At 41.6% G+C, this 26,380-nt stretch overlaps 1 protein-coding gene across 2 annotated transcripts in view; it reads right to left on the bottom strand.

Annotated features, from left to right (window-relative positions):
• oacyl (O-acyltransferase like) overlaps window positions 1-26,380 on the bottom strand; it is a 69,930-nt gene that overhangs the window by 8,626 nt on the left and 34,924 nt on the right. For both annotated transcript variants that reach the window (XM_043680107.1, XM_043680188.1), the window contains 5 exons: window positions 10,815-10,980; window positions 8,665-8,744; window positions 6,959-7,072; window positions 5,151-5,280; window positions 3,685-3,871 (listed from right to left, as the gene is read on the bottom strand). In XM_043680107.1, the coding sequence (XP_043536042.1) occupies window positions 3,685-3,871; window positions 5,151-5,280; window positions 6,959-7,072; window positions 8,665-8,744; window positions 10,815-10,980 (677 nt within the window). The remainder of the gene's footprint in view (window positions 1-3,684; window positions 3,872-5,150; window positions 5,281-6,958; window positions 7,073-8,664; window positions 8,745-10,814; window positions 10,981-26,380) is intronic.

Genomic DNA, 26,380 nt, shown 5'->3' with positions numbered 1-26,380 from the left:
AAGACCTAGATTGGGGGCCAGAGGGTTCCCTTACCCGTTTTATAGCCGACAAGAATAAGACACTTATTAAGGCTATGCTTCGCTCAGGCTGGGAGCCCGCTGACCCGCTGGATGTACAGCGCGAGTGGTGGGCCCGCCAGAAGAAAGATAGGTACACGTCAGGCTTGCTGGCAAGGTTCAGCTCTATGTCCAAGACAAGAAGCAGCAGGCCACGGATATACCAAGTCTGAATAGCTTTTTTTGTATCTGTAGTCATTTTAATGCAGTTCTCTTTGAGAAGTTATGAGGAAAAAAATTGCAAATTGACAAACAATTACTCTTTTGCTTCCCTCTGTCTCTTGTGCTTCCATCTCATATTCATTTATTTTACTATGACTATACCCATCTGAGCCTTCCTTTCATGTTGCACCGACATTTCAAATGTGTCACTCCATAAACTCTTCCTCCTTCTTTTACTACTATTGAACTCTATAGTTTAATTCTTTCTAAGGGTTTCAGACTTATTCAATGCCCATTCTTCAGCTTCCCTCATTTTGAACAAGTTATAGACATGCAAAATTCTGACATCCTATTTTTCAATTTGCTACTTTATCCCTGCTCAACTTTTCAAGTTTACTATTCTCCTATTCTAGGGGTCTTGACTGTTCACCTTGATCTCTCATTGAAAGAAAGTTATTGCAGTTTAGAATACTTAGAGTGTGGAAACAGGCCCTTCGGCCCAACAAGTCTACACTGACCCTCCGAAGAGCGACCCTCCCATTTATCCCTTCACCTAACATTACGGGCAATTTAGCATGGCCAATTCACCTAACCTGCACATTTTTGGACTGTGGGAGGAAACCGGAGCACCCGGAGGAAACCCACACAGACACGGGGAGAATGCACAAATTCCACACAGTCAGTCGCCTGAGTCTGGAATTGAACCCGGGTCTCTGGTGCTGTGAGGCAGCAGTGCTAACCAGCGTGCCGCCCACTTTTTTTTTAAGATTAGATTACTTACAGTGTGGAAACAGGCCCTTCGGCCCAATACGTCCACACTGACCCTCCAAAGAGCAACTCACCCAGACCAATTCCCCTACATTTACCCCTTCACCTAACAGGCAATTTAGCATGACCAATTCACCTGACCTGCACATCTTTGGACTGTGGGAGGAAACCGGAGCACCCGGAGGAAACCCACGCAGACACAGGGAGAATGTGCAAACTCCACACAGACAGTCGCCTGAGGCGGGAATTGAACCCGGGTCTCTGGCGCCGTGAGGCAGCAGTGCTAACCACTGTGCCACCATGCCACCCAATTTTGTTTAAGAATTGCAATTAAATAATACCTCTAATAAACTTGGAAAACAATTAAATGTTTACAAATGGTTTGATTGCACAGAACATGAAAATTATTGAAAAAAAGACATACTGACAAAGCTTTCTAACTTGCATTCATCAGGACATTTCACAAGAATACAAATTCCTAGGAAAAAAAACAATATTCATAATGCAAGACATGAGATTGCTGATTGGCTGACAAGTAGACTCTGATTAGTAGAGGCATTGTCATGATGCACTCCAACCTTTTCAAAGCAACTTTGCTGATGGGTGCTGTAATGCAGTCTCAGAAGTTCAATGGGATGCAGTCTCAGCAGAAGAAATCAAACCAAAACAAATGCTCATATGTTCCAGGACGAGGTCTTTGAAAATGAAGAATTGGAAATGGCCAAATGGGAGACAAAGCTGTAATGACATTTGGTGACTCATTATCAGTATTTAGGTAGAATCGGTTTTGGCTGCATCAACCACTTAAAGTCCAGTCTGTCGGGTGTTAAACTACAGTATGACTGTCACTCAATAATCACCTCATGTTCATCCCAATTTTTGAGTCTGAGTTTTATATATATTCATATTCAGACATAATAGATCATCTAACTTTTCTAACCTTGTATAGTAAAGTTTAGCTTGTTCGAAACTGTGAAATCTCATTTTCATTCTCTACGTGCCTTTGTTTTCCATTTGTCCACTTTAACAAAAAAAAGTTTTTAGTCCTTAACAGGATTTTAGAATAAAAGTAACAGTCTCATCTGGGAGTGTGATTTAAGGAACTACTGCATCTAATTATTTTTGCATTACTCATGTTCCTGCAGGTGACAAGCTGTTAGAGTTCTTCACCTACACTACAGAAGTCCCAATTTGCACACATCTTGGTGAAGTAGAAAAAAAGTGACTAAAACTGCCCCAATTATTAATTAAGTCATCCTGTCATTTTCTTTTAGTCTTCACATTATATACGTGGTTTATTGCGTACACACAAGTTCCATTCTTAACCATCTCAAAGAGTCCAAAACAGGATTTGACCTTAAAGCTGACATTAAAGGCTGCCAGCATTCAGTAGATGTTTGCACACACATGGAGTGCATCAAGCATTGCCTGGTTTCTAGGTGCAATCTGATTGTGACAGGTACCACATTCATACTCATTACTCAGTTCCCATTTAACAGTAAATGAGAATTTTTTTTAATAGGTCAGTTGACTAGAATATTTCTTATGAATTTAGGTTTCTTTTTTAGAAATGCATTAAAACTCTATTTTCTCAGAAAGCTACAAATGCAATAACATTGAATAAAATGATTCTGGTTTAACACTGTTCTCTGTCTTTCACTGGCCTGGTGATGGCTGGCAGTGTATACCTCACTGTTGATAGTTTGATCTCTGTAGTGAAAAATAGCAGAGTAGCCACCATTGTAAACTCTGTCAACTGTGGTAGATCGACTTCAGATTCTGACATAAACTGTGTAGCCTGCCAGGCTTCATGAAAAATTGTATTAGCACAAGGCCTTTCTAAAATCTATATGATGTAAACTTTAGGGCAGAAAAACAGGCACAATTGATTCTGTTACTTTATGTTCTACCTAGTATGAAGACAATCCACATAAAGTATAATGCTTTGGTTTTGGAAGGTTGCAACCACGATGGGAAGGAATTACTCTCAACACACCTGAACTAGGAAAACAAAAATCCCTAAGGTTCCTGCTCCGGACTGTGATTGAGTAACTCTTAGAAAGCTGTGTTACAACCCACAAGAGTTGATCAGTTGGGTAGGCACATTATCAGTCCAAATCCACAAAGCTAGCTGCAATTTAAATGTCTTCAGTCTTTCCGGTTTTTAAATGGAGGAAACTGTAGCCCATCCGAGATTGGATGTCAATCAGCCTTGTTTTAAACTCCCTTCACGTCGTTGCCCTGTTGTCACATTGTAACTTCCATCTAAATACACCTCCCTGAACTCTGCTTTTAATATGCTGATCCTATGCTTGAAAAGTATTTCCTTAAACCTTATGTGATTTTGCAACTTGCTTCGTAAATGTCAGTAAAACTTTATTTATTCTCAATCTACCCGACTTTGACTCTGGAACATTTCTTTCAATGTTTCCCCAGTTAAGCATTATATCAATGCAATCTGTTCCCAATACTATCAATCCCACTCAATATAGTTATCAGGAGGTGCATTAGTACGGTTCAAATGGACTCATTCTTGTTCCTTTGGAGAAAAGGCCTCTGCCAGATGCCCTTGCAGGGAATCACAGATGTTGTCCAGTGAATCAATAGAGAAAGTCTGAAGACATCTTTGAAAAACCTTTGACAATTGTAAAATGTTCCAAGGGCTGTCTGAAACTCACTGCTACTAAAGAATTATACCTCCATATCCTTCTTCACATGCAAGTATGATCCATCCAACCGCAGCAGCCCATGCAGATCTGTGTAGTGCCTGATACAGCACAGGAAGAACAGAGTAGGTTTCAGTTGAATCATCTAGAGCATAGCCTAATGCTATCACAGCAATCATAGTGCCCAGACAGCACAGCCAACCACCAACAACAGAAGCCTGGAAAAGAAAGTATTTCACTGTCATCAATGAGCAGTAATGATAATTTCCATTTAACATTAATCAGCACTCATTGGAACATTACAGAGAAGAGGAATGGACACTGAGCCTTTATGAGAATATTAGAGCAGGACACTGAAGGTTTGGTCATATGGAAGATTTCAGGAAAGCAGGTAGGGAGGTTGTGAGCTGGAAAAGTTTAAGGAAGATTTCCAGAAGTGGACTGAGATAGTTGAAGATTCTCGTGCTATTGCAGGAGCAGAGGGAGACGGCATATACAGAAAGCCAAAGTCAAGGATCCAAGTGTATACAGGGGTATGTTCAAACTGGAAAATGTTGCCAGGGCAACGATGTGCTGTTCTATAAATGAGGTATTTAAATATGATATATTGTGTGGAGCTTTCACAGGTCAGAGAGAATGTAAAGAATTGCTGAAGTCGGTCCTGTTTCCAACTATGTGGAATCTTGAATGGTGACTACTAGGATTCTAAATGGATCCCACTGTCAGCATATTACTACGTAACTTCTGAGTTACATTAATGGTTTAGGCTGCATGCCATGCTGGCCCATTTTTATCTACTTTGATTTGTATAATTGTCTTTTTCAAGAAAATCATTAGGTGTGTGACCCAATAGAGGGAAGGTGATCGGATTTTGAGTGACTGGTGGAAGTTAAGGAGATAAGAAAGGATAGCATTCCAAGATAATGATCACAGAGGATGGTGTTGGCAGCTTTAGCGATCTTGATGTTGTGACCATTATAGAAAGTATATGGACTGTGGGAGTAATATGTAATATTTGTAGCTGAATGAAGGTCAGAGGAGCAACGACCAAACAAGTATTGATATAATAACAAATGTATAGGTGATTGGACAAAATTGAAGTGTTACCCCCTATCCAATGACATGTTTTTAGTTATAAAATAAATTTTGTTAAATTGTGACTTTGCTGTTATATGCCTATATGTTTGTTTTGGGCAAAATAGTGATATCCAGGCAGCAAACTAACTGCTTGCAACATTTAGGGGGATTTACACAGGATGCCATGGCAATCAAGTTACTGCACCCCTGTGTTGTAATTGATGGAAGGGTGATTGGAGTATTGAGCCAAACCCTGAGACTGCATTCTCAAAACTGCTAGTCCACCTGCAATGTACACATCATATAACCACAAAGCTTTAGAATTTAACCATTTATAGGTCAGCTTTAAGTGAATATCCCAGTTCCTTACAAACAGATACATATTTTCAAGTTTTTACCACCACGCAACACAATAAGTACCTTGGTTTTCAGCAAAGATGTTTCTCTGTGATGCAATAAAATGCCCAACATAATTCCAATTAAAAATGGACCATAGCGGCAATAAGGCTTTACGTAGTATTGTATGTTGTAAACCCCATATGTAAGCAGTCTGAAGACAAATATAAAATCATGTTTAGTAACAAAACTTAAATGAATTTTAAAACAATGTTATCAAATTAATTCTCAGCGGGAACATTCCGATTCATTTTGTTCAAAACTTTCAATGTCTTCATGCATGTGTGACTTCAAGATTGATCCTAATCCTCTTGTAACACTATTATAGTTTACTTTGCAGTAGTTTTCAAGATTTACACTTTCCATAACATTTTATTTCTTATTTACTGCATGAGGTGATTTCTTAGCCATCTCCTTTCAGGACTAAATAAATGGCCCAAGTTTCTTCTCACCTCGGGCTTACCATACAAAAAATTAGTGTCATAGATCTCCTTTGAATCCCATTTAAGGCTTGGCTCTCTCTGTCTCTCTCTCTTACCTTTATAACCAGAACAGCCATCAAGAGGTGATTCTATAGACTGTTTTAGGAACTAAAGTTTGGTGCAGCATTGATGGGGCTGCTTCAGAAATGGCCATATTCTGAGATTTTTGGGGGATTGTGCATCTGTCACAGGATGTCACCTCTAGAAGCTGCCCTCTTCTCCATCTTATATGGTCATTCAGTCATCTTACTTATCCCATCCTTCATCCCACCTTCAGGAAAATGACACCAGGCAGTTGTGCCTAGGAACTGGCTGACCAGTGACATAAAATTCTATACTTGCCCTTTACCATCCAGGCTTAAAAATTCAGCTCATTTGAGTAAACTAGAAAGCAGAAGCTCATATATGAGGTATACATCATGTGACTCCAAAATAGCCTCAAAAAGCAGTGGAAGCAGAGTCTTGAAAAACTTTTAACAATGAATAAGATAGATTTTTGAATACCAAGGGGGTGAAAGTTTACTTCTGAGAGGCAGGAATGTGATATGATCAGATCAGCTATGAACATTTGAATATGGAGCAGGTTAGAGGGCTGAATGTCCTTCACCTGTTCTTAATTTGTACACTTGTTCATTCATTTAACCCTGCTCTATGTTGACTATGACGTGAGATTGTTTCCTGGAAATGACTGTTGGTGATCTGAGTAGTTGAATGTTTCATACCCTTGAATGATATTCATCCTTCTGCTCCTTTATTGGACACATTAGCCAGGAGTTATCTCAGATCTGCTCCTACTTCCCAGTGATGGAAATCCCATTTATGGAGATCTGACAGTAGAACAGGAGCAGCTCTGACTAAAGTTTAGATTAGATTAAATTACTTACAGTGTGGAAACAGGCCCTTTGGCCCAACAAGTCCACACTGACCCTCCGAAAAGCAACCCACCCAGACCCATTCCCCTACATTTACCCCTTCCCTTAACACTATGGGCAGTTTAGCATGGTCAATTTACCTAACCTGCACATTTTTGGACTGTGGGAGGAAACCAGAGCACCCAGAGGGTGTCCACACAGACACATGGAGAATGTGCAAACCCCACACAGACAGTTGCCTGAGGCGGGAATGGAACCCAGATCTCTAGCACTGTGAGGTAGCAGTGCTAACCACTGCGCCACCGTGCCGCCCCAGCTTAAGAAGCAAACAGGATATCACTTCTATTAATAAATGTAGCAATGTCATGTAACCTCATCAAGCATTTAGTCCTTCAATATTTTGACAGTAACTTCTGGGTGTATATCGATCCAGGGTTAATGCCTAGATCTATAACAATATATTAGATTCAACACTTACCTGGAATCAAAGTGAAGTCCTATTGGCAGTTTGAAGAACCAGGATATCAAAGCAGTGACAATGAAACAAGTCAACAACAGAAATCCTGCAAGGGCAATCATTAACAACCTATTCCTAAAAACAGACAGAGAAGTTAATATTTCCAATCTTTAACATAAAAGGATCCTACTCAACTTGGTGAGCAATGGCAAAGACAGTTATTTTCCACCATGGATTGACACCATGAAGAAATTCTTCTAAGGTCAAGTCACCCAAAGTCTAATCAAGTTAACAAAGATAATTTTCTCAGACCCTCCCCCTGTATCAGCATCAAACCCCTCAGCTAGATTTTCAACCAATAGCCGAATATTTTAGTGAGATTCCATTTGAATATTAGAGATGTACAGCATGGAAACAAACCCTTTGGTCCAACCCGTCCATGCCGACCAGATATTCTTATGACTTCTTGAAGTAATTTAAAATTAGTGCCAAGCATTACTTAAGAATGGCTTGTTCATGAAAATGCATTTCAGAACTTCACAACAGAACTAATTGTGGCAAATCTTGTGTCCTCCCCCATCTTGAGTATTTAATGAAGAATAAAGATGGGTGAGTGAGATCCCACTGCCTTCCTAACTCCACTCCAAGATAACTCATGGATGATCTTCTAATGCTATTTTAACAGCTTAACAGCTCATTCTTCCATTGCTAGTATTAAACAAGCAGTGGGCAGGGTCTCACATCACAGGGAACAGAACAAACAATCATCTGGATTGTTGCTTGTGAAGTTCTAAGGAGATGAGAAGGCTCAACGGTAAAGGACCCAATATCTGGAAGAGTGTATGCAGTCCCAAGAAAGGAGCAGAACTGGCCTGCCAGGTCCTGAGTGGTGCAAGTGGAAGTGAGGCATCCCAAAAGTAAGTGGCAGGGGAGATGCACTCTTGACTTACAAACCAACAGCCAGGACAGCTACTGCCTCTGCTGTTGTGGTTTGAAGTTTGTTTCCTGTCTTTCACTGTTTCATTTATGTAATCTGTGACCATAATGGCCAGAAGATCGGCCCAGGAACCATGGCCCCTGGTTTTTTAGAATCACTACAGTGTAGAAGCAAGTCATTTGGTCCATCGAGTCCACACCAAGTCCCTGAAGAGCACCACACTCAGACCCACCCCATCCCTGTAATACTGCATGTCCAATGACTAACTCACCCAGCCTGCACATCCTGGACACTATGGGCAATTCAGCTTCACCAATGCACCTAACCTGCACGTCTTGGACTGTGGGAGAAAACTGGGGCACCCAAAGGAAACTCACGCAGACATGGGAAGAAGCTGCAGACTCCACACAGACAATAGCCCAGGAGTGGAATCAAACCCAACCTGATGCTGTGAGGCAGCAGTGTTAACCACTGATCTAACTCTACTTGGCCACATATACTAATTTTGCCCATCCCCTTAATGGGCATTTTATAAGGACTCCATATGTGTGAATCATTTTGCCTCCCTCTGACAAGTTATCTATAAAGCGGGTCCAGAGATTGCCAGTGTTGAGTAAACAGAGCTCTGCAAAGTAACTGAAATCAACACTCCAGTATCTGAGGTGATGCTCAAAATCTATCAACCGAAAGGTGTCCAATCAGGAAAACAGGGAGCAAAAGGGAACAACCACTGGGCATTTAATGTTTTTCTTAAAACAGGAACAGTAAATCACTAAATAATAACACTTACTTGTAAAGAAGAAAGATGAAAACTGGTGTTGTGATGTAAAACTGGAAGTCATTTGCAAGGTACCATGTCCAACCCATGCACTGCAAACATAGTTTTTCTTGGTAAGTTATGTCATAATAAATCTGCAATGGTTTCTTTCATTTCACAAAATGTCCTAGTCAAGAAACCCTCTATCTTTTTTGGAATGGAATTTGAGCACAGCAAAGGATTAATTGATGTTGGGGGCCCATCATAACCAGCACCAAAAGTTTCAGGGGAAATTTTCTGTCCCTCTCATACAGCAGTTGAGGCAATCTTTCCAGGTGTTCCCAGAAGATCTTGGACATCTTGTCAGATAGGATTCCTGTGAACCCAGTTGTATTATCTACAGAGAGCATGACCTGATGCCATCTAAACTGCAAGCAGACACCATCAGGGATATCACTGAACTACAATTGAGACCAAGGGAAGATGAAGAGCATTAAGACTTATCAGCATGGATAGATCTTTGGCCGAATCAGGCTATAGGTGATCACCATGAGATGGCAAAATGCATGGTCATACAGTATTATGCCCTGTGACACTACATACCTTTTTCAAGGATCTGTGATAGGATTCTGACAGAACCAATAAACCAGACAGAAATTCTGCTGCAAACATCCAAAAGACCTCCTATAAACAATACCAATTTAAAACTGATTGTAGGAAAACTGTATGAAAGCATTTGCTAAACTTTTATGGACAGCCTCCTCATGAGTATTGTTGGTGACCATTAAAACTGGGGCATTGATACACTTACAATCTAATGTTCTAGTCTTCTACATACCCCATGTTCATTCTAACAATACATTGAATGATTGGCCCTAATACCTATCAGGGATTGGGGACAATCCAGGGTTGCACTGCAGCTCATGGAGCATCCAGCACTGATGGCATCATAAAGTAATTGCTGAATAAAATAAAATCTCCTGTTCAGTCATTAGTCAACTTGACAAGAGGCTGTTAAGAATGGAACCTAGATTTCAGGAATGGGAAAGGTGGGTGATCAAACCCAGAAGTAAGGGACAAAGAGAGGCCAAGGTGAGGGTGTTTAGAAGGCAGTAGATCAGTGGTTACGGTGTGGTGAGTTGTGGTCACCTCAGTCATTTTGGGAGAAGGGGACATTTTAGGGGCCTTGGTGAGACCACACCTGGAAGATTGCATGCAATTTTGGTCTTCCTATGAAAGAAAAGGTGCACTTGACATTGAGGGACTGTAGTGGAAGTTCACGAGGTTGATACCAGGGATGGCAAGACTCTCCTATAAGGAGAGCTTGATTCCACTATTTTCACTGGAGTTTAGAAGGTTGAAAGGGGGATCTGATTGAAATGCATAACATTCTAACAGCACTGGACAGATTAGATGAAGGCAAATTGTTTTCTCTAGTTGGGGATTCTGGAGCCAAGGGTCCAAGTTTCAGCATACACAGTAGGCCATTTAGCATTGGGATGAGAAACAGAATTCTTCACTCAAAAAGGTAGTGAATCTGGGAATTCTATACTGCAAATGGAGACCAAGCCGTTGAACATATTCAAAACAAAAATGGATACATTTTTAGATTTAAAGACACTGAGGAATTTGGGAGAAAGCAGGACTATGGCATTGGGTTACAGGATCAGCCATGATCTTATCAAATGGCACAGCAGAGCTGAATGACATGCTCCTAGTTTATGTGGTTCTATGACATCTGCAGTTCCTGATGTATAAGTATGCTTTAAAATACAGTGACCTGTTGGAGCTGGCAGATGACCATTCTTTTTTGCTTTCCAGATTTTCCAGGCCCTAGAAAACCTGCAAGTCATTTGTTGATTAAATTTGGAGCATCAGTAACATCACAGAAGTTCAATTTAAATATGATAAAACCAGTTTCTCTAAAAATGGCAGCATGTAATTAGGATTGTAAACTGTTTTTTTTCCAATTTTAACTATTCCCCAACTCTCTGCCACTCACCAAGTGGATACAAATAGAGGCCATTATCTTTCCCAATAATTATAGCTCTGAACTAATTTAATATTGCATCACAGATACAACATAATTAATTTGACTTGAAGAATAATGGAAACCCAAGATGTATGCATTAAAAGATATGCAAATAAGAAACTGTCTACATTTCTATAGAGACTGAACCTACACGTTGCTCAATCATAACAAAGTTGTTAAGAAACAACATGTTTGTCCACCAAGATCTCTTGCAGTTATCCAACTGGGATTTTGCATTTTCTCCAAAAGACTTCCAGGGAATAAGTGAATACATTCCAACATATAAGCACATCATGTATATATATAGTGGCAGAATTCTGAAAATAAAGGAAGAGAATGTTTAACAATTTAGTTTTATTTTATTTCTGATAGATCAACAGATCCTATAAAATGTATCTTTTTTTCACTGTAACAGTGAAGCTATAGAAAAGTGATGAAGCGAATAATTAGATCTCTCTCTCTCCTGATATTCAGAACAAATATAAGAAACTTCGACAAATAAATTTCTACTCTGCAGTTGGGTAATCAGATATTTCAAATGTCAAATCAAAGAATTCAACTCCCAGGACAGAGGCATAATGCAAATGACAGATTAATGACAAATTTATGAGGTGTCACCCAATTCGCAATTTCATCTGGCATGTATTTTCCATTGCACAGACATGCTGCAAATGGTCCCTTCACAGTTTGGAACGAAGCAATTCTACCAGTATGACTAGTAACCATTCACACAAAATAACACAGGAGAGTGAAACCCCTTTCCTGAAGCAACAATTTGTGTCTCAGATCTGACATAGCATTCACTCCAATTATAAAATCTTCAATATGACAGCCACAAATGAAACAGCTTCACAATACATATTGATTAATGCTGACAATTGTACCTACTCCTGTCAGTGCCTATTCTTATAATGTACCATTATTATAATTTTTTTAATTAATAGCACTAATTTTAGATTACGTTGCTTTTTTTTGATCTGACTCACTTTGGGGCATATTTTCTAACATTTGCTAATTTTAGGAAAAGTGTAGAAACAGATTAGATAAAAGTGTCCTTTCCTTTGAATTCACTGCTACTTACTTCCACAAAAATTAGCAAATGCACAAGAATATAGTTTTTCCATATTAAAACACATTCAGAAATTAATGGGCTGTAATGTCAGGTTTTTTTTACGAAAGTTCCAGAAGCAGACCTTGAGATAACTTTTCACCTCTTAAGGTCTGAAAGATCAGTCATTGCCAAGTTTGAAACAATGATGACTCTGTAACTGCACAGAGGCTGGTATCCAGTCACCAAGTCACCTTTTATTTGCTTGTGCACAGTATACTGGTTGTAGCCATCTAGCTCAGAGTCAATCCCCTCAACTGAGGTGATTCTAAATCCCTTATTTATATATTTTTAAACTGAGGAGACTCTTGTTTTATTTTCTTCTGTATTTTTTTACCCCCACACTATCGCCTAACTTATATTTTCCCCAGCACCCATGTTGTGCGTGTGCAGGTGTGAGACATAGTGAAAAATCACAGGTGTGTACAAATCTTTATTCTTCATTCTTTTTTCCACCACCAGGAAGAAAGGAAACACAAGGGTAGCCAGTGACAAGCAGCCCCCTTCACAGAGTGCATTGCTCATCCCTTATTTATATTGGTCAGCAAGAGCTAACAACTCTGATCAAAGATCTTGTAGTCAATGAGATCTAGCTGGTTCCAATCACTGCACAATGAAACAAAGACAAAGTACATCAATGCTCCTTAGATATGGGTAGGAAAGGAATGGATGACAGCTAACAAGAGGAGAGGGAAGGAAAATAGCAACTGAAGGGCATTGCTTGTCACTGGCCATTTGGGTGTTTCCTTTCTTCCTGGTGGTGGAATACAAATAAAGATTTAAGCATCTGTGGTTTTTCACTGTGTCCTACACCTGCACACACACATTATGGGTGCTGGGGGAAAATAAGCACTACAGCAGTTCGGCGGTAGTGTGGAGGTAAGGAGGAAAGGAAAAAAGTACCTACAAAACAGTCAGCCTAATGTTGGTGACTGGGAAACATTTAAAGAGAGCAATCTGAGATAAGATTCATTGTTCATTGGAAAAATGTGTTAATGAATAAATGACAGCCAGGATTTGTTAAAAAGAGGGCTGAAGAAGGGTCACTGGACCAGAAATATTAACTCTGCTTTCTTGCCACAGATGCTGCCAGACCTGCTGAGATTTTCCAGCAATTTCTGTTTTTGTTTCTGATTTACAGCCTTTTTTTGTTAAAAACAAGTTGTGTTTGATTAAATTGCTTGAGGTCTTTGATGAAGTAACTGAGATGGGTGATTAAATTTATCTGATTTGTCGATGGACATTCAAACAACATTTGATACATTGTCACATAAATAGAGTACAAGAAATGTGAAGCTCGTGGAACTCAAGACAGAGTAACAGACTGACTCCAAGATTAACTAAGGAATAGAAGCTGTGAGGAATGGTGAAAGGTTGTATTTCAGATGATAACACAATATACAGGGCAGTCCCTGAAGTTGATACAACCACTGCTCAGTTTGATATATATTAACAACCAGAATTTAAATGTACAGAGAGTATGCTCAAAGTTTGTAGATAACAAAACTCAGTGCAGCAAAGATTAAGGGGAGTACTAGAATTCAGAAATACTTTGTTTTCTGAAGTCAAAATTTCTGAAGTCAACTTAGAGAACATGTTTGCTATAAAGGCAGGTAAATATATCGCCGTTCTTTCACTGTTGCCGGGTCAAAATCCTGGATTCCTTACCCAATGGCATTGTGGGCCAACCCACAGCAGGTGGGCTGCAGCAGTTCAAGAAGTCAGCTCACCACTACCTTTTGAATTAGGAACTGTCAATAAATACTGGTCAGCCAGTGACACCCACATCCCAGAAATAACGGGACCGAGGTTTGTTTTCGGATTGGAAACCTGTGTCCAATTGGGAGAATTTATTGAAGTTGAGATTTTTGCTGGAGTGAGCCTTTAATTGTGGAGTTTCCTGTCTACTACACCAATGGGAAGGGAAGAGAAAATGGGTCATATTGGTTTGGAATTCCCACAGCAGCCATTCCTGAGGCAGACACCTGTAGAAAGTGCTAAAGTCTTCCACTTCATCTGAGGTAAGTGAGGTGCCCAGTGAGAGGGGCTGGAGGCCTGTTACCATAGCGAAGGGAGAGCCTCACTTCTTCAAAGCCAACCTGGATCTAATGCTGGAGTCAGGAAAAAGAGAGGAGAGGTCCTTCTCTTGGAAAGAGGCAGAAAGAGGGTACAGTGTCGTGCAGCAGAGACATCTCTGTTCAGTACCACTGCCTTTCATCACCTCTCCCTTTTCTTTCTTACCTTTGTCATATTATGTCTCACATCTAGAATGCAGTACAGGCCTGTTCATGATTACTCATCTTACTAAGTCCCCCTTCAGCATGACACTCTGATGGAAATTGTTACAGATTACATCCCCCACATTTCTTGGTTTTGGTGCAGACATTCAAGTGCCTGAGATTCCAGGAGCTGGAATAAATATCTGTTGAATACTTTAGCATTATATTACCCTTGCCTTGTTCTTATGTGATGGATTATCATAATCAGAATCAATAAATGTAAAAGGCAAGGCAGATCTCAGTTATAAATATTGGCTGTTTATGAAGAAACAACTCCAAATATACCATATTATATCACATTATGATAGTGTGGTGCTAAGCAACAATCCCTGCTTATAAAAGACTCCGAGATCTTGTTTGCAGACCTAGGAAACTTCACTGAAGATCACAGAGTGGGATCTCAAAACATTCAGAAAACTAACAGCAACCAGTTTGTGTGAGTACTGATCCATAAATTAAACAATCTGGAGACAGACTTACCTTCTTTTCACATAAAGTTCAAGAAAATTATACAGATCTGTTCTGAAGCAGTCAGAGGTGGCACAGTAGCTCAGTGGTTAGCACTTTTGCCTCACAGCGCCAGGCACCCAGGTTCAATTCAGGCGACTGTCTGCATGGAGTTTGCACATTCTCTCTGTGTCTGCGTGGGTTTTCTCCGGGTGCTCTGGTTTCCTCCCACAGTCCAAAGATGTGCAAGTTAGGTGAATTAACCAGCTATATTGCACATAGTATTCAGGGATGAGCAGATGAGGTGCATTAGTCAGGGGTAAATGTAGAGAAATAGGGTAGGAGAATGGGTCTGGGTGGGTTACTCTTCGGAGGGTTGGTGTGGACTTGTTGGGCCGAAGGGCCTGTTTCCACACTGTAGTGATTCTATGACTCAGTCAAAAACTTTGTACACCCCAGTCCAACACCGGCATCTCCAAATTATGATTCAGTTGATACTCTACCTCTCTCTTTCTTTAAAAAAACTCTGGACTCCAACCCTTAAGTTTGCAAGACCTCAGCTAGACAGAGAATGTATACTGGGGAACCTTTACAGATTAAGGGTATAACTTCAGTTCCGAACTCTTATCAGAAGCACCTGGTTCAGTTACCACTAACTGTAGTAAAAGGCCCAGGCTCAAGCTTGATGGGGCAAATTTGTTGAGAAAGATTCACCTGGATTGGTTCATTATTTTTGAATAGAACATGGCTACCTCAGTGAAATCTTAATTAAATACCCAGAAGAATTTTAGGAATGTCTAGGGAATATCAAAGGAGAAAGGCCACCTTGCATGTTGACTGAGAAGCAATTCCACAATTCCACAATTCCCCATCCAGTGGGCCTTACAGGTAAAAGTAGAGACGAAAATCAGCAGTCTGGAAAAGTAAGAAGTCGTCAAACCGTCCAGTTTGCATAATGGGCAGCATCAGTCGTATTGATTATGAAGCCCAATGAGTTGGTTTGGCTCTGTGTGGGAATTTGAACAAACAGTAAACAGCTTTTCGCAGCTGGATAAATGCCCAATCCCTCGCATAGTGGATTTATACACAAAGCTGGCAGGGGACTGTCCTTCGCAAAGCTGAACATAGAATCACCATCACAGAATCCCTACAGTGTGGAAACAGGTCCTTTGGCCCAACAAGTCAACACCAACACTCCGAAGAATAACCCACAGCAGACCTGTACCCCTACCCTATTACTCTACATTTACCCCTGACTAATATACTTAACCTATATAAATCTGAACACGATGGGCAATTTAATACTGCCAATTCACCTAACCTGCACATCTTTGGATTGTGGGAGGAAATCAGAGTACCCAGAGGAAACCCACACCCCAGTCCAACACCGGCATCTCCAAATTATGATTCAGTCGATACTCTACCTCTCTCTTTCTTTAAAAGAACTCTGGACTCCAACACTTAAATTTGCAAGACCTCAGCTAGACAGAGAATGTATACTGGGGAACCTTTACAGGAGAATGTGCAAACTCTACACAGACAGTCACCTGAGGCTGGAATCGAACGTGGATCCCTGGCACTGTGAGGTAGTAGTGCCACCATGCCACCCTATGAGCCATGCATAAATGTAAATGCAGTCAGATGAGGATTCTCAGATTTATGCTGCAATTAATACCCATAAGGGTTTGTACCAATATCAACAATGCCATTTGGGGTATCATCAGTCTGTGCAATTTTTCAGCAGACGATGGATAACATTTTATGGGGTCTACCCCAGATTGCCACTTAGATAATATGCTAACAACAGGGAAGACCAATAAGGAGCACTGAGAGTGCTTGGACATAGTCCTTGGACATTTCTCTTAGGTGGATGTACACTTTAGAAAGGAAAAATGTGTGTTCAAGTCACCCCAAGTGACCTACTTGGGCTACAGAGTTGACAAGATCAGGTTACACCCGTTGGAAGATAAAGCGAGGGCAATCAAAGGTGCCCCAGTTCCCACATCAATACCAGAACTTATGTCTTTTCTTGGTCTGGTGAATCATTATGGAAAGTTAATGTATAACCTGGCCTCCATCCTGGCACTTTTGCATCAAGTCTTAAAGGGTCAGCCTTTGAATTGGTCATGTAGCCAAGACATAGCTTCCAGGGAAGTAAGGAAACAGCTATCATCCTCTAAGGTGTTGGCACACTATGATCCCAACTTTGATCTGGTATTGACATACAATTCCTCCTTGTATGCCATTGGATGGTATTAGCTTGTAAGTAGCCCCATGGATATGAATGCCCAATAGTGTATGCATCCAGACTTTGTGGCTAGTGCAGAGTGAAAAGGTGCCCAGATAGAAAAGGAAGGTTTGGTGTTCATATTTGGAGTCAAGAAGTTCCATCAATACCTTTATGGATGTAAATTTATAATAACGGACCACAAACCCCTGACAGGTCTCCTTAAACAAGGAAGAAGGGCTTATGCCCGAAACGTCAATTCTCCTGTTCCCTGGATGCTGCCTGACCTGCTGCGCTTTTCCAGCAACACATTTCCAGCTCTGATCTCCAGCATTTGCAGACCTCACTTTCTCCTCAGTGTCTCCCGTAGCTTCAGGCCAAATTCAGCAATGGACTTGAACATGAATTGCATATAATTACAATTGGAATATCATCCAGGATGCATTGAGTCACTTCCTGCTAGTAGGTACATCACCGCCATTGGAACAGTCTTTAATAGCTTTACATTTACTGGATACACTTCCAGTCACAGCTGACAATATCAGACTTTGGATGCAGAAAGGTCTGGTCCTGGCAAAACTGAAACAGCTGGTCATGACGGGGGAAACCAAAGAGGCGTCACCATCAGAAGTTGGACTTCAAGAGACCAGATCCCAATTGAGATGGCATATTATTATGGGGAACTACATTGATTGTCCCAAGCAAAGGTCACCACCAGATATTGGCTGAACTCCACCAGGGGTTCCAAAATGAAGATGTTGGCAAGAGGTTATGTCAATTGGCCAGGACTGGATGCAGACATAGCCACATTAGTGGGGCAATACCCAGAGTGCTAACAAGGGCAAAACTTACTACCAGCAGCTATCCCACATTCATGGGAATGGCCTTGTAAACCCTGTTACACGTCGACTATCCAGGTCCTTTCATTGGCTCAATGTGCTTAGTCATTGTGTATGCCCACTTAAAGGGACTGGATATGCATAGACTTCATTCGTCAAACACAGGAACAATGGTAGGAAAATTATGTGCATCTTTTGCAGTACATGGACTCCCAGAAATGTTGGTCACAGATAACATTTATCAGCAGGGAATCTGAGTATTTCCTAAAGGCAAATTGCATTCAATATATAAGGACAGCTTCATACCTTCTATAATCCAGTGGTCCAGCAGAAAGAGCAATCCAAACTTTGAAGGCAGGCTTAAAGAAAGAGCCTACAGCTTCATTCGGTACCAAACTGTCCTGGTTTCTATTTGATTATGGGACCACACCTCATGCAACTACAGGGATAGCTCCAGCAAGATTGTGAATAGGGAGAAGTATCCACACCAGTTGAAATCTGATCTTCCTGGCCCTGGGTGTTGGAGGGTGGGGTGGAGTGGGTGCGAAGGGGTGGAAGGGGGGGTGGGGGGGTGGAGGGAAGGGTGAAACAACATCAGCAACATCAAATTTGATACAAGATTCTGCTAAGTGAGAGAGACCGTTTACTTCACAGGGATGGGTGAAGGCATGATCGATGTGAGTCGAAGAGCGTGGTGCTAGAAATGACCTCATTCCTCATGAAAGGGTTATGCTCGAACTGTTGACTCTCCTGGTCCTCAGGTGCTGCCTGACCGGCTGTGCTTTTTCAGCACCAGACTCTTCAACTCTAATCTCCAGCATCTGCAGTCCTCACTTTCTCCTAGATGATCGATGCGAGGTCAGCTCCAGTGATGTGTAAAGTTTGGGAATAAGCACGTGGACCATATGAAAGCGAACGGTGTAGGAGCAGTCTTTCCAACTGTTCTGAAACCCGTGGGTTCTCTCCCTCCATCAAGCGTTGACGATATCTCAGAATCTGAGATGGACATAGCAGATGTCGCTATCTCGATGTTTTTGATGCCTGAAGAGGAGAATGCTTTCTTCTTGAGACATCCCGGCCAGTATCAGAGGCAGAATTATGTTATGGATCAGACCAAACCCCCTCAAACTATATTAAAAAAGATAGTCTCGACTCTTTCAGATGCAATTCAATTTGTCAAACTACCAACTTTAAGCAAAACACCCTAATTAACTGTTCCAATACAGTTACATCCCATAAACACATTCTTAGCAAAAGCAAATTCAGTAAAATAATTGTCTCACCTGCAATTCTAACAGCAGGAAGAGAATCCCAGCTTCTAGCTGTAACAGACAGAGGAATAAAAGCTTCGATGCCCAGCTTCAAGACCCAGCCACTGCAGAAAGCTAAAACTAAAACTTTCGGCTCTGTGGGAGCTTGACCTCACCCATTCAGGCTGCTTCCATTGTTCCAACTTTTTAAAAAACCCAAGGCCTCACAAACTATTTACTTTATTGGCTTTGAGCAGCCCACTTCCCACGTCTGTCTCAGCCTTTCTGCATAAAAAAAACCTCTTAAAGTCATAGTGCCATCACAGTTGGAAGAACTCATCCAGTGTTAAAATGTTCCAGAAGGAGCTACAAAACAAAAAGAACTTGTCTATGTACTCAGACTCAGAGGGGAAAGGATGTATTGAGTTTAATGAGGTCAGCGAGGTGGACCTCATAGACTACGAATTCCCTGATTGGTGCCTGTTAACATGATCAAATCAGGGAGCTCTGGCTGACAGATATAAACAGGAGTATCTGTGAAGGGGGTTGTTATGGCCAATTGCCTGCCCTCTTCCATGGTTATGTCTGTGTCCTGGTGTCTCTGGAGAAGGAGGACACAATGTCTACCAATAACCTCGAGATTTACAGAGAGAGGTTTGCACCGCAAATGGAGCGTTTTATTTCCTCCTCCAACTCTATTTTGATTTAACCCCTGCCCTCCCCTTCACTGTTTGATCACGCAGCATTGCCCTTTGATGTGAAGGGCACTGCTTGTCACTGGCGACCTGGTGTTTTCTTTCTTCCTGGTGGTGGAAACTGAATATAGGTTCATACACTTGATGTCTTACACTGTGTCTCACACCTGCACACACACAACATGGGGGCTGGGGAAAATATAAGCTGTACCGCAGTTAGGCAGTAGAGTGGGGGAAAAGAATATAAAAAATATAAAAATATATAAACAGGAGTGTCAGAGGTACTGTTCACTCTGAGACTTGGCTCTGAGAGCTGGATTAGTGACAAGGACTATCCACATTTAAACAAGGGATGACTTGGTGAAGTGATACCAGCCTCTTTGGAGTTACTTTAGCAGCCAGACATTTTTTATTTACAATCTAAAATTAAAATGAGCAGTCAAAGGGTGCCATCAGTTTAAACACAGTGACCTCCCTATCAAAGCTCATCACTCCTTCATTCATGTGAAACCCCTCTAGTGGCTGACACCTGCTTCTCCAAGGACTTTATTTATTAAAGACACTGTTCTAAAAGCAACAGCGCTCAATAAAGAGGCTACAACACTGCAAAGTATTGTAAAATAGAAGCAAGAGAAGGAAAAACAAACATAAAGAATAGCTAAAGAATAATAAAGAGGAGTAAACAGCAGCTGCTATGAGAAAGGTTATAGCTTATGTTATGAAATGTGTAGCAGTGATGTGAACACAAAATTATTGAAAGATAGAGTTCAAATAGTAATTGATAATGGATATTTTAGGGCTGAAGAAAGGCTTGTAATGGTGTTTCACTGGCATGGGTATTAGGACCCTTGCTCTTCCTGCTATATAGTAATGATCCACATCATGGTATGTGGGAATAATTTCAAGGCATGCAGGTGATTAACTGATGGTTGTCACATGTACTAAGATGCAGTGAAAAATATTGCTTTGGGTGCTATACAGGCAGATCATACTGTACGAAGTGCATCAGGGTAGCTGAACAGAACATCGTATTACAGCCACAGAGCGGGTGCAGCAAGAGAGAACATTTGAGAGGTCCGTTCAAAGGTCTGACAACACTGGGGAAGAAACTATTTTTGAATCTGTTCATGCGTTCATTCAAACTTTGATTTCTTCTGCCTGACGGAAAAGGGTAGAAGAGACTATATCTGGGGTGGGAGAGGTCTTTGTTTATGTTGGTTGCTTTCCTGAGGAAGTGGGAAATATAGATGAAGTCAATGGATGGAAGACTGGTTTGCGTGATGGATTTGGCTGTATTCATGATTCTCTGTAGTTTTGCACAGTCATGGGAAGAGCAGTTCTTAAACAGAGTTCGCATGCATCATGAAATGCATCAATTCAACAATGTGGAATTGAAAAGGATATGGACAGATGGAAGGGGGAAGTGGGCAGATAGATGGCAAATTGCTTTCAATGCAGAGAATTGCAATGGTATGGGGATAGGCTGAAAGGACTGGGACTATTTTCCCTGGAGGGTTGGAGGCTGAGGGAAGCAACCATATAGAGGGGTATGGACAGGATGAATAGCCAAAGTCTTTCACCTAGTGTGGGGGACTCTAAACTTAGAGGGCATCAGGTCAAAGTAAGAGAGGAAAGATTTAAAACAGACCTAAGAGGTATCTTTTTCACGCAGAGGCTGGTGCATGCATGGAATGAGCTGCTAGAGGAAGTGGTAGAGGTTGGTATAATTGCAACATTTAAAAGGCATCTGGATGAGTATATGAATAGGAAGGGTTTAGAGGGATATGAGCCAAATGCTAGCAAATGGGATGAGGTCAGATTGGGATGTCTTGTCAGCATGGGTGAGTTGGGCTGTATTCATGATTCTCTGTAGTACAGTCATTGAAAGAGCAGTTGTTATACCAAGTTCTGATGCATCATGAAGAAGGCTTTCTGTAGTGCATCGATAAAAATTGGTAAGATCCCTTGTAGACAAGGGTCTGTATGACTCTATAACTGCATCACAGTGCATCACAGCTACAGAAATGAAGGTTGTCAAGGAAGATTTATCTACGGAGTCAGTATGGGTGGAAGTTAGGAACAGCAAAGGAGCAACCACCTCATTGGGGGTTTTCTACAGACACCCTAATAGCAGCAGGCAGATTGAAGAACTCATAGGCCAGCAGATTTTGGAAAAGTGCACATATAGCAGGGTTGTTGTTATGGGTGACTTCAATTTTCCCAATATTGACTGGAACCTTCTTAGTGCAGATGGGTTGGACGGAGCCAATTTTGTCAGTGTGTTCAGGAGGGTTTCCTTAATCAGTATGTAGACACGCTGATGAGGGGAGAGGCCATTTTGGATTTGGTGCTCGGCAATGAGCCAGGACAGGTGTCAGATCTCACGGTGGGAGAACACTTTGGTGAGTGACCAAACTGCCTCACATTTACCATAGCCATGGAGAGGGAAAGGAGCAGTTACCATGATAAGATATTTAATTGGGGAAAAGAAAATTATGACACTATGAGACAGGGGTTGGGAAGTATAGATTGGAAGCAATTGTTCCACAGAAAGGGCACAACAAACATGTGGAGACTGTTTAAGGAGCAGTTGTTGCGAGTGATGCATAAATTTGTTCCTCTGAGACAGGCAAGAAGGGTTAAGAGTAAGGAGCCTTGGATGACGAGAACAGAGGAACTTCTCGTCAAAAGGAAGAAGGCAGCTTATGTAAGCTGGGGAAGCCACGGTCTAGCACAACTTGACAGGATTACAGGATTGCTAGAAAAGAGCTCAGAAATGGACTGAGGAGAACCAGGAGGGAGCACAAGAAAGGCTTGGCAGGAAGGATTAGGGAGAACCCAAAGGTATTTTACTCATACATAAGGAATAAGAGAATGATCAGGGAGAAGGTAGGGCCAGTCAGGGATAATGTAGGGAACTTGTGCGTGGAGTGCAGATAGGGAAAGCCCTAAATGAGTCTTTTGCTTCGGTTTTCATGAAGGAAAGGGACTTGTTGTGAATGAGAATTTTGAGGAGCAGGGAAACAGGCTTGACCAGATCAAGATTAATGAAGTTGATGTGCACAAAAATTTGGCAAACATTAAGATTGATAAGTCCTCAGGGCCAGACCAAATTTATCCCAGGCTGCTCCAGGAAGCGAGAATGGAGGTTGCTAAGCTGCTGGCGAAGATCTTTGCTTCCTCACTGTCCACGGGAGTCGTACTGGAGGATTGGAAGGAGGTGAATGTTGTTCCTCTTTTCAAGAAGGGGAATAGGGAAATCCCTGGCAATTACAGACCAGTCAGTCTTACAGCTGTGGTCAGCAAGGTTTTGGAAAGAATTCTGAGGGATAGGATTTATGACTACTTGGAAAAGCATAGCATGATTAAAGGCAGTCAGCATGGCTTTGTGAGGGGCAGATCATACCTCACAAATCTTATTGAGTTCTTTGAGGAGGTGACGAGGCAGGTTGACGAAGATCGAGAAGTAGATATGGTGTATGTTGACTTCAGCAAGGGTTCCCCACGGTAGGCTCATTCATAAAGTTAGGAGGTATGAGATATAGGAGATTTAGCTGTCTGGATTCAGAATTGGTTGGCGGACAGAAAGCAGAGAGTGGTTGTAGATGGAAAGTATTCTGCCTGGAGGTCAGTGGTGAGTGGTGTCCCTCAGGGCTCTGTTCTTGGGCCTCTGCTCTTTGTAGTTTTTATAAATGACTTGGATGAGGAGGTTGAGGGGTGGGTTAGAAAATTTGCTAATGACACGAAGATTGGAGGTACCGTTGATAGTATCGAGGGCTATTGCAGGCTGCAGCGCAACATAGACAGGATGCAGAGCTGGGCTGAGAAATGGCAGATGGCGTTCAACCTGGATAAATGCGAAGTGAGGCACTTTGGAACGTCGAACTTGAAAGCTGAATAAACGATTAAAGGCAGGATTCTTGGCAGTTATGGAGGAACAGTTGGTGTTCAAGTGCATAGATCCCCCAAAGTTGCCACCCAAGTGGAGAGGGTTGTTAAGAAAGCATATGGTGTTTTGGCTTTCATTAACAGGGGGATCGAGTTTAAGAGCTGCAAGGTTTTGCTACAAGTCCCTGGTGAGACCACACTTGGAATATTGTGTCCAGTTATGGTCATCCTATTATAGAAAAGATACGGAGGCTTTGGAGAGGGTACAAAGGAAGTTTACCAGGATGCTGCCTGGACTGGAGGGCTTGTCTTATGTAGAGAGGTTGACTAAGCTTAGACGTTTCTCTCTGGAGAGAAGGAGGAAGATCGGTAATGAGAGATATTGATAGAGTCGATAGCCAGAGACTTCCCCAGGGCAGGATTGACTGGCATGAGGGGTCATAGTTTTAAGATATTAGGAGGAAGGTATAGAGGAGATATCAGAGGCAGATTCTTAATGTGATGTGAATGCATAAAGTGCTTTGCCAGCAGTGGTGGTGGAAACAGAGTTATTAGGGACATTTAAGCGACTGCTGGACGTGCACATGGATAGCAGTGAATTGAGGGGTGCGTAAGTTAGGTTATTTTATTTTTGATTAGGAATAATCCTCGGCACAACATTGTGGGCCGAAGGCCTGTTCTGTGCTCTACTTTTCTATGTTCTATGACTGTATGATGCATTTTTGGTCGAAGTAACATGGACAGACAACAACAACGTATACCGAATCCTAGACTTTATTTACAGTGACATAGAATATAAGAGCAAGGATGTGATGCTGAACTTGTATAAGACACGTGTTCGACCTCAGCTGGTCTTGTGTATAGCTGAGTATTGAGTACTGAGTACAGACCTGGGCACCACACTACAGGAATTATTTGAAAACACAGGGGAGAGTCAAGAAGAGGTTTACGAGAATGGTTCGAGAGATGAGAAAATTCAGTTATGATCTCCTCAGTGAAAAGGAAGCTCAGAGAAGATATGATTGAATGTTTTAAAATCTTAAAGGAGCTGAACAGAACAAACAGGGAGAAACTGTTCCCATTCATAAAAGGACCAATAGCTAGAAGGCACAGATGTTAAGTGATTTGTAAAAGAAGTAAATATGATGTGAGAAAAATGTTTTCACACAATGTGTGGTCAGGTATGGAATGTGATGCACGAAAACATGGTGGAAGAAGTACAATTAAGTTATTCAAGGATGCAGTAGATGATTGTTTGAATGGAAACAGTGTGCAAGGGAATGGGAGAAAAGGCAGGACAATGGAATTAAGTCATGATGCTAATTTCGAGAGTTGGTGCAGAGCTGATTGCTCAAACGGCCTCATTCTGAGCAGTCACTGTTCTATAATTCTGTGAACAAGCCCTGCATTCCACTTCAACAAAAATGTCTGCAAGCTTTCAAGAAGAAACAGAAGCCAAACATTTGGTTACGGATTGAGCAGTGAGTGACATCTTCACTCAGTTACAACAATTTAAGCAAAATATATGTAGCTTTCTTTCACAGATTAAGCAATATATGATCCTGAGAGGAGACCTCTAAACATCTTCTTTACTATCATTAAGGAAGAGTTTTACAGCTTAACTGCATTTAATCTTTCCAAGAGATGATTTAAAAAAAGATACATACAAGATCTGAAGAGTGTTTGAAGACCAGTTCAAGCTACGAATCAACTTCCAGATTAACAGACTTCAACCCAGGTCATACAGACAACTACAAAAGCCTAAACATCAGCTCTGAAGAAGGGTCGCCTGAACCAAAATGTTAACTCTGATTTCTCTCCATAGATGCTGCCAGACCTGCTGAGCTTTTCCAGCAATTTTTGTTTTGTTTCAGATTTCTAGTATCTGCAGTTTTTCCGTTTTTAACTACAAGAGCCTTGTTGATGAATTGGATGTAAGATGCTGCAGCAAAGGAGTGAGTGTGATTCCTTTGAAGAAAATGGCACAGTAGCTCAGTGATTAGCACTGCTGCCTCACAGCACCAGGGTCCTGATTTGATTCCAGCCTCTGGCAACTGTCTGTGAGGAGTTGGCACATTCTCCTGTGTCTGCATGGGTTTCCTCCAGGTGCTCCAGTTTCCTCCCACAGTCCAAAGATGTGCTAGTCGGGTGGATTGGCCATACTAAATTGCCCATAACATCCAAGGATGTGTAGACTGGGTGAGCAAGCCATGGTAAATGTGGGATTACGGGGTTAGGGTAAATGTCTGTGTTGGATACTCTTTGGATGATAGGTGTGGACTTGGTAGGTTAAATGGCCTCTTTCTGCACTGTAATGATTTTATGATCTAATGAAAACCTTCCATAGAGATTAATCAATTTGCTAATCATTTCTACATGATTAAAAGTCAGGTAAGAGCTTCTGGGCAAGGCAAAGAGCCATACTGTTGATGTCTTACTGGAAATGGACACCAACAGGAAACCATAAGACTGGCCAGCATCAATTACATGCTTTAGGTATAGATGACACTGTTGCTAAGGTCAGTCAAGTGCATCAAACCAACAACATCTGTCAGAGACGTGGTTTTTCACAACTATCCAGACTTGCTCAGCATTGTTTCACATCTGCAAAGTATGTGACATCAAAGGTCATTGGGCACACATGTTCAGAAAATCTGGTTTCAAAAGCAAGCCAGACCCTGGCGCTATGATCCAGACCAGACCCTGTCAAAAATATTTTAAGAAGTTGTGGTTCTGTTCGCCAAGCTGGAAGTTTTTGTTGCAAACGTTTCGTCCCCTGGCTAGGCGACATCATCAGTGCTTGGGAGCCTCCTGCGAAGCGCTTCTTTGATGTTTCCTCCGGTGTTTATAGTGGTCTGTCCCTGCCGCTTCTGGTTGTCCAAACCAACAGCCACGCTCAGACAACAACTCACCAGAACGAAGGAACCGATACCCAACATGAGCAAGACGAATGTAGTGTACAAAATACCATACAAGGACTGCAC

Source organism: Chiloscyllium plagiosum, chromosome 1, assembly GCF_004010195.1.
Source record: "Chiloscyllium plagiosum isolate BGI_BamShark_2017 chromosome 1, ASM401019v2, whole genome shotgun sequence".
Lineage (NCBI taxonomy): Eukaryota > Metazoa > Chordata > Chondrichthyes > Orectolobiformes > Hemiscylliidae > Chiloscyllium > Chiloscyllium plagiosum.
Note: the sequence above shows the minus strand (reverse complement) of the source record. Positions and strands in the feature narration are given on the sequence as shown.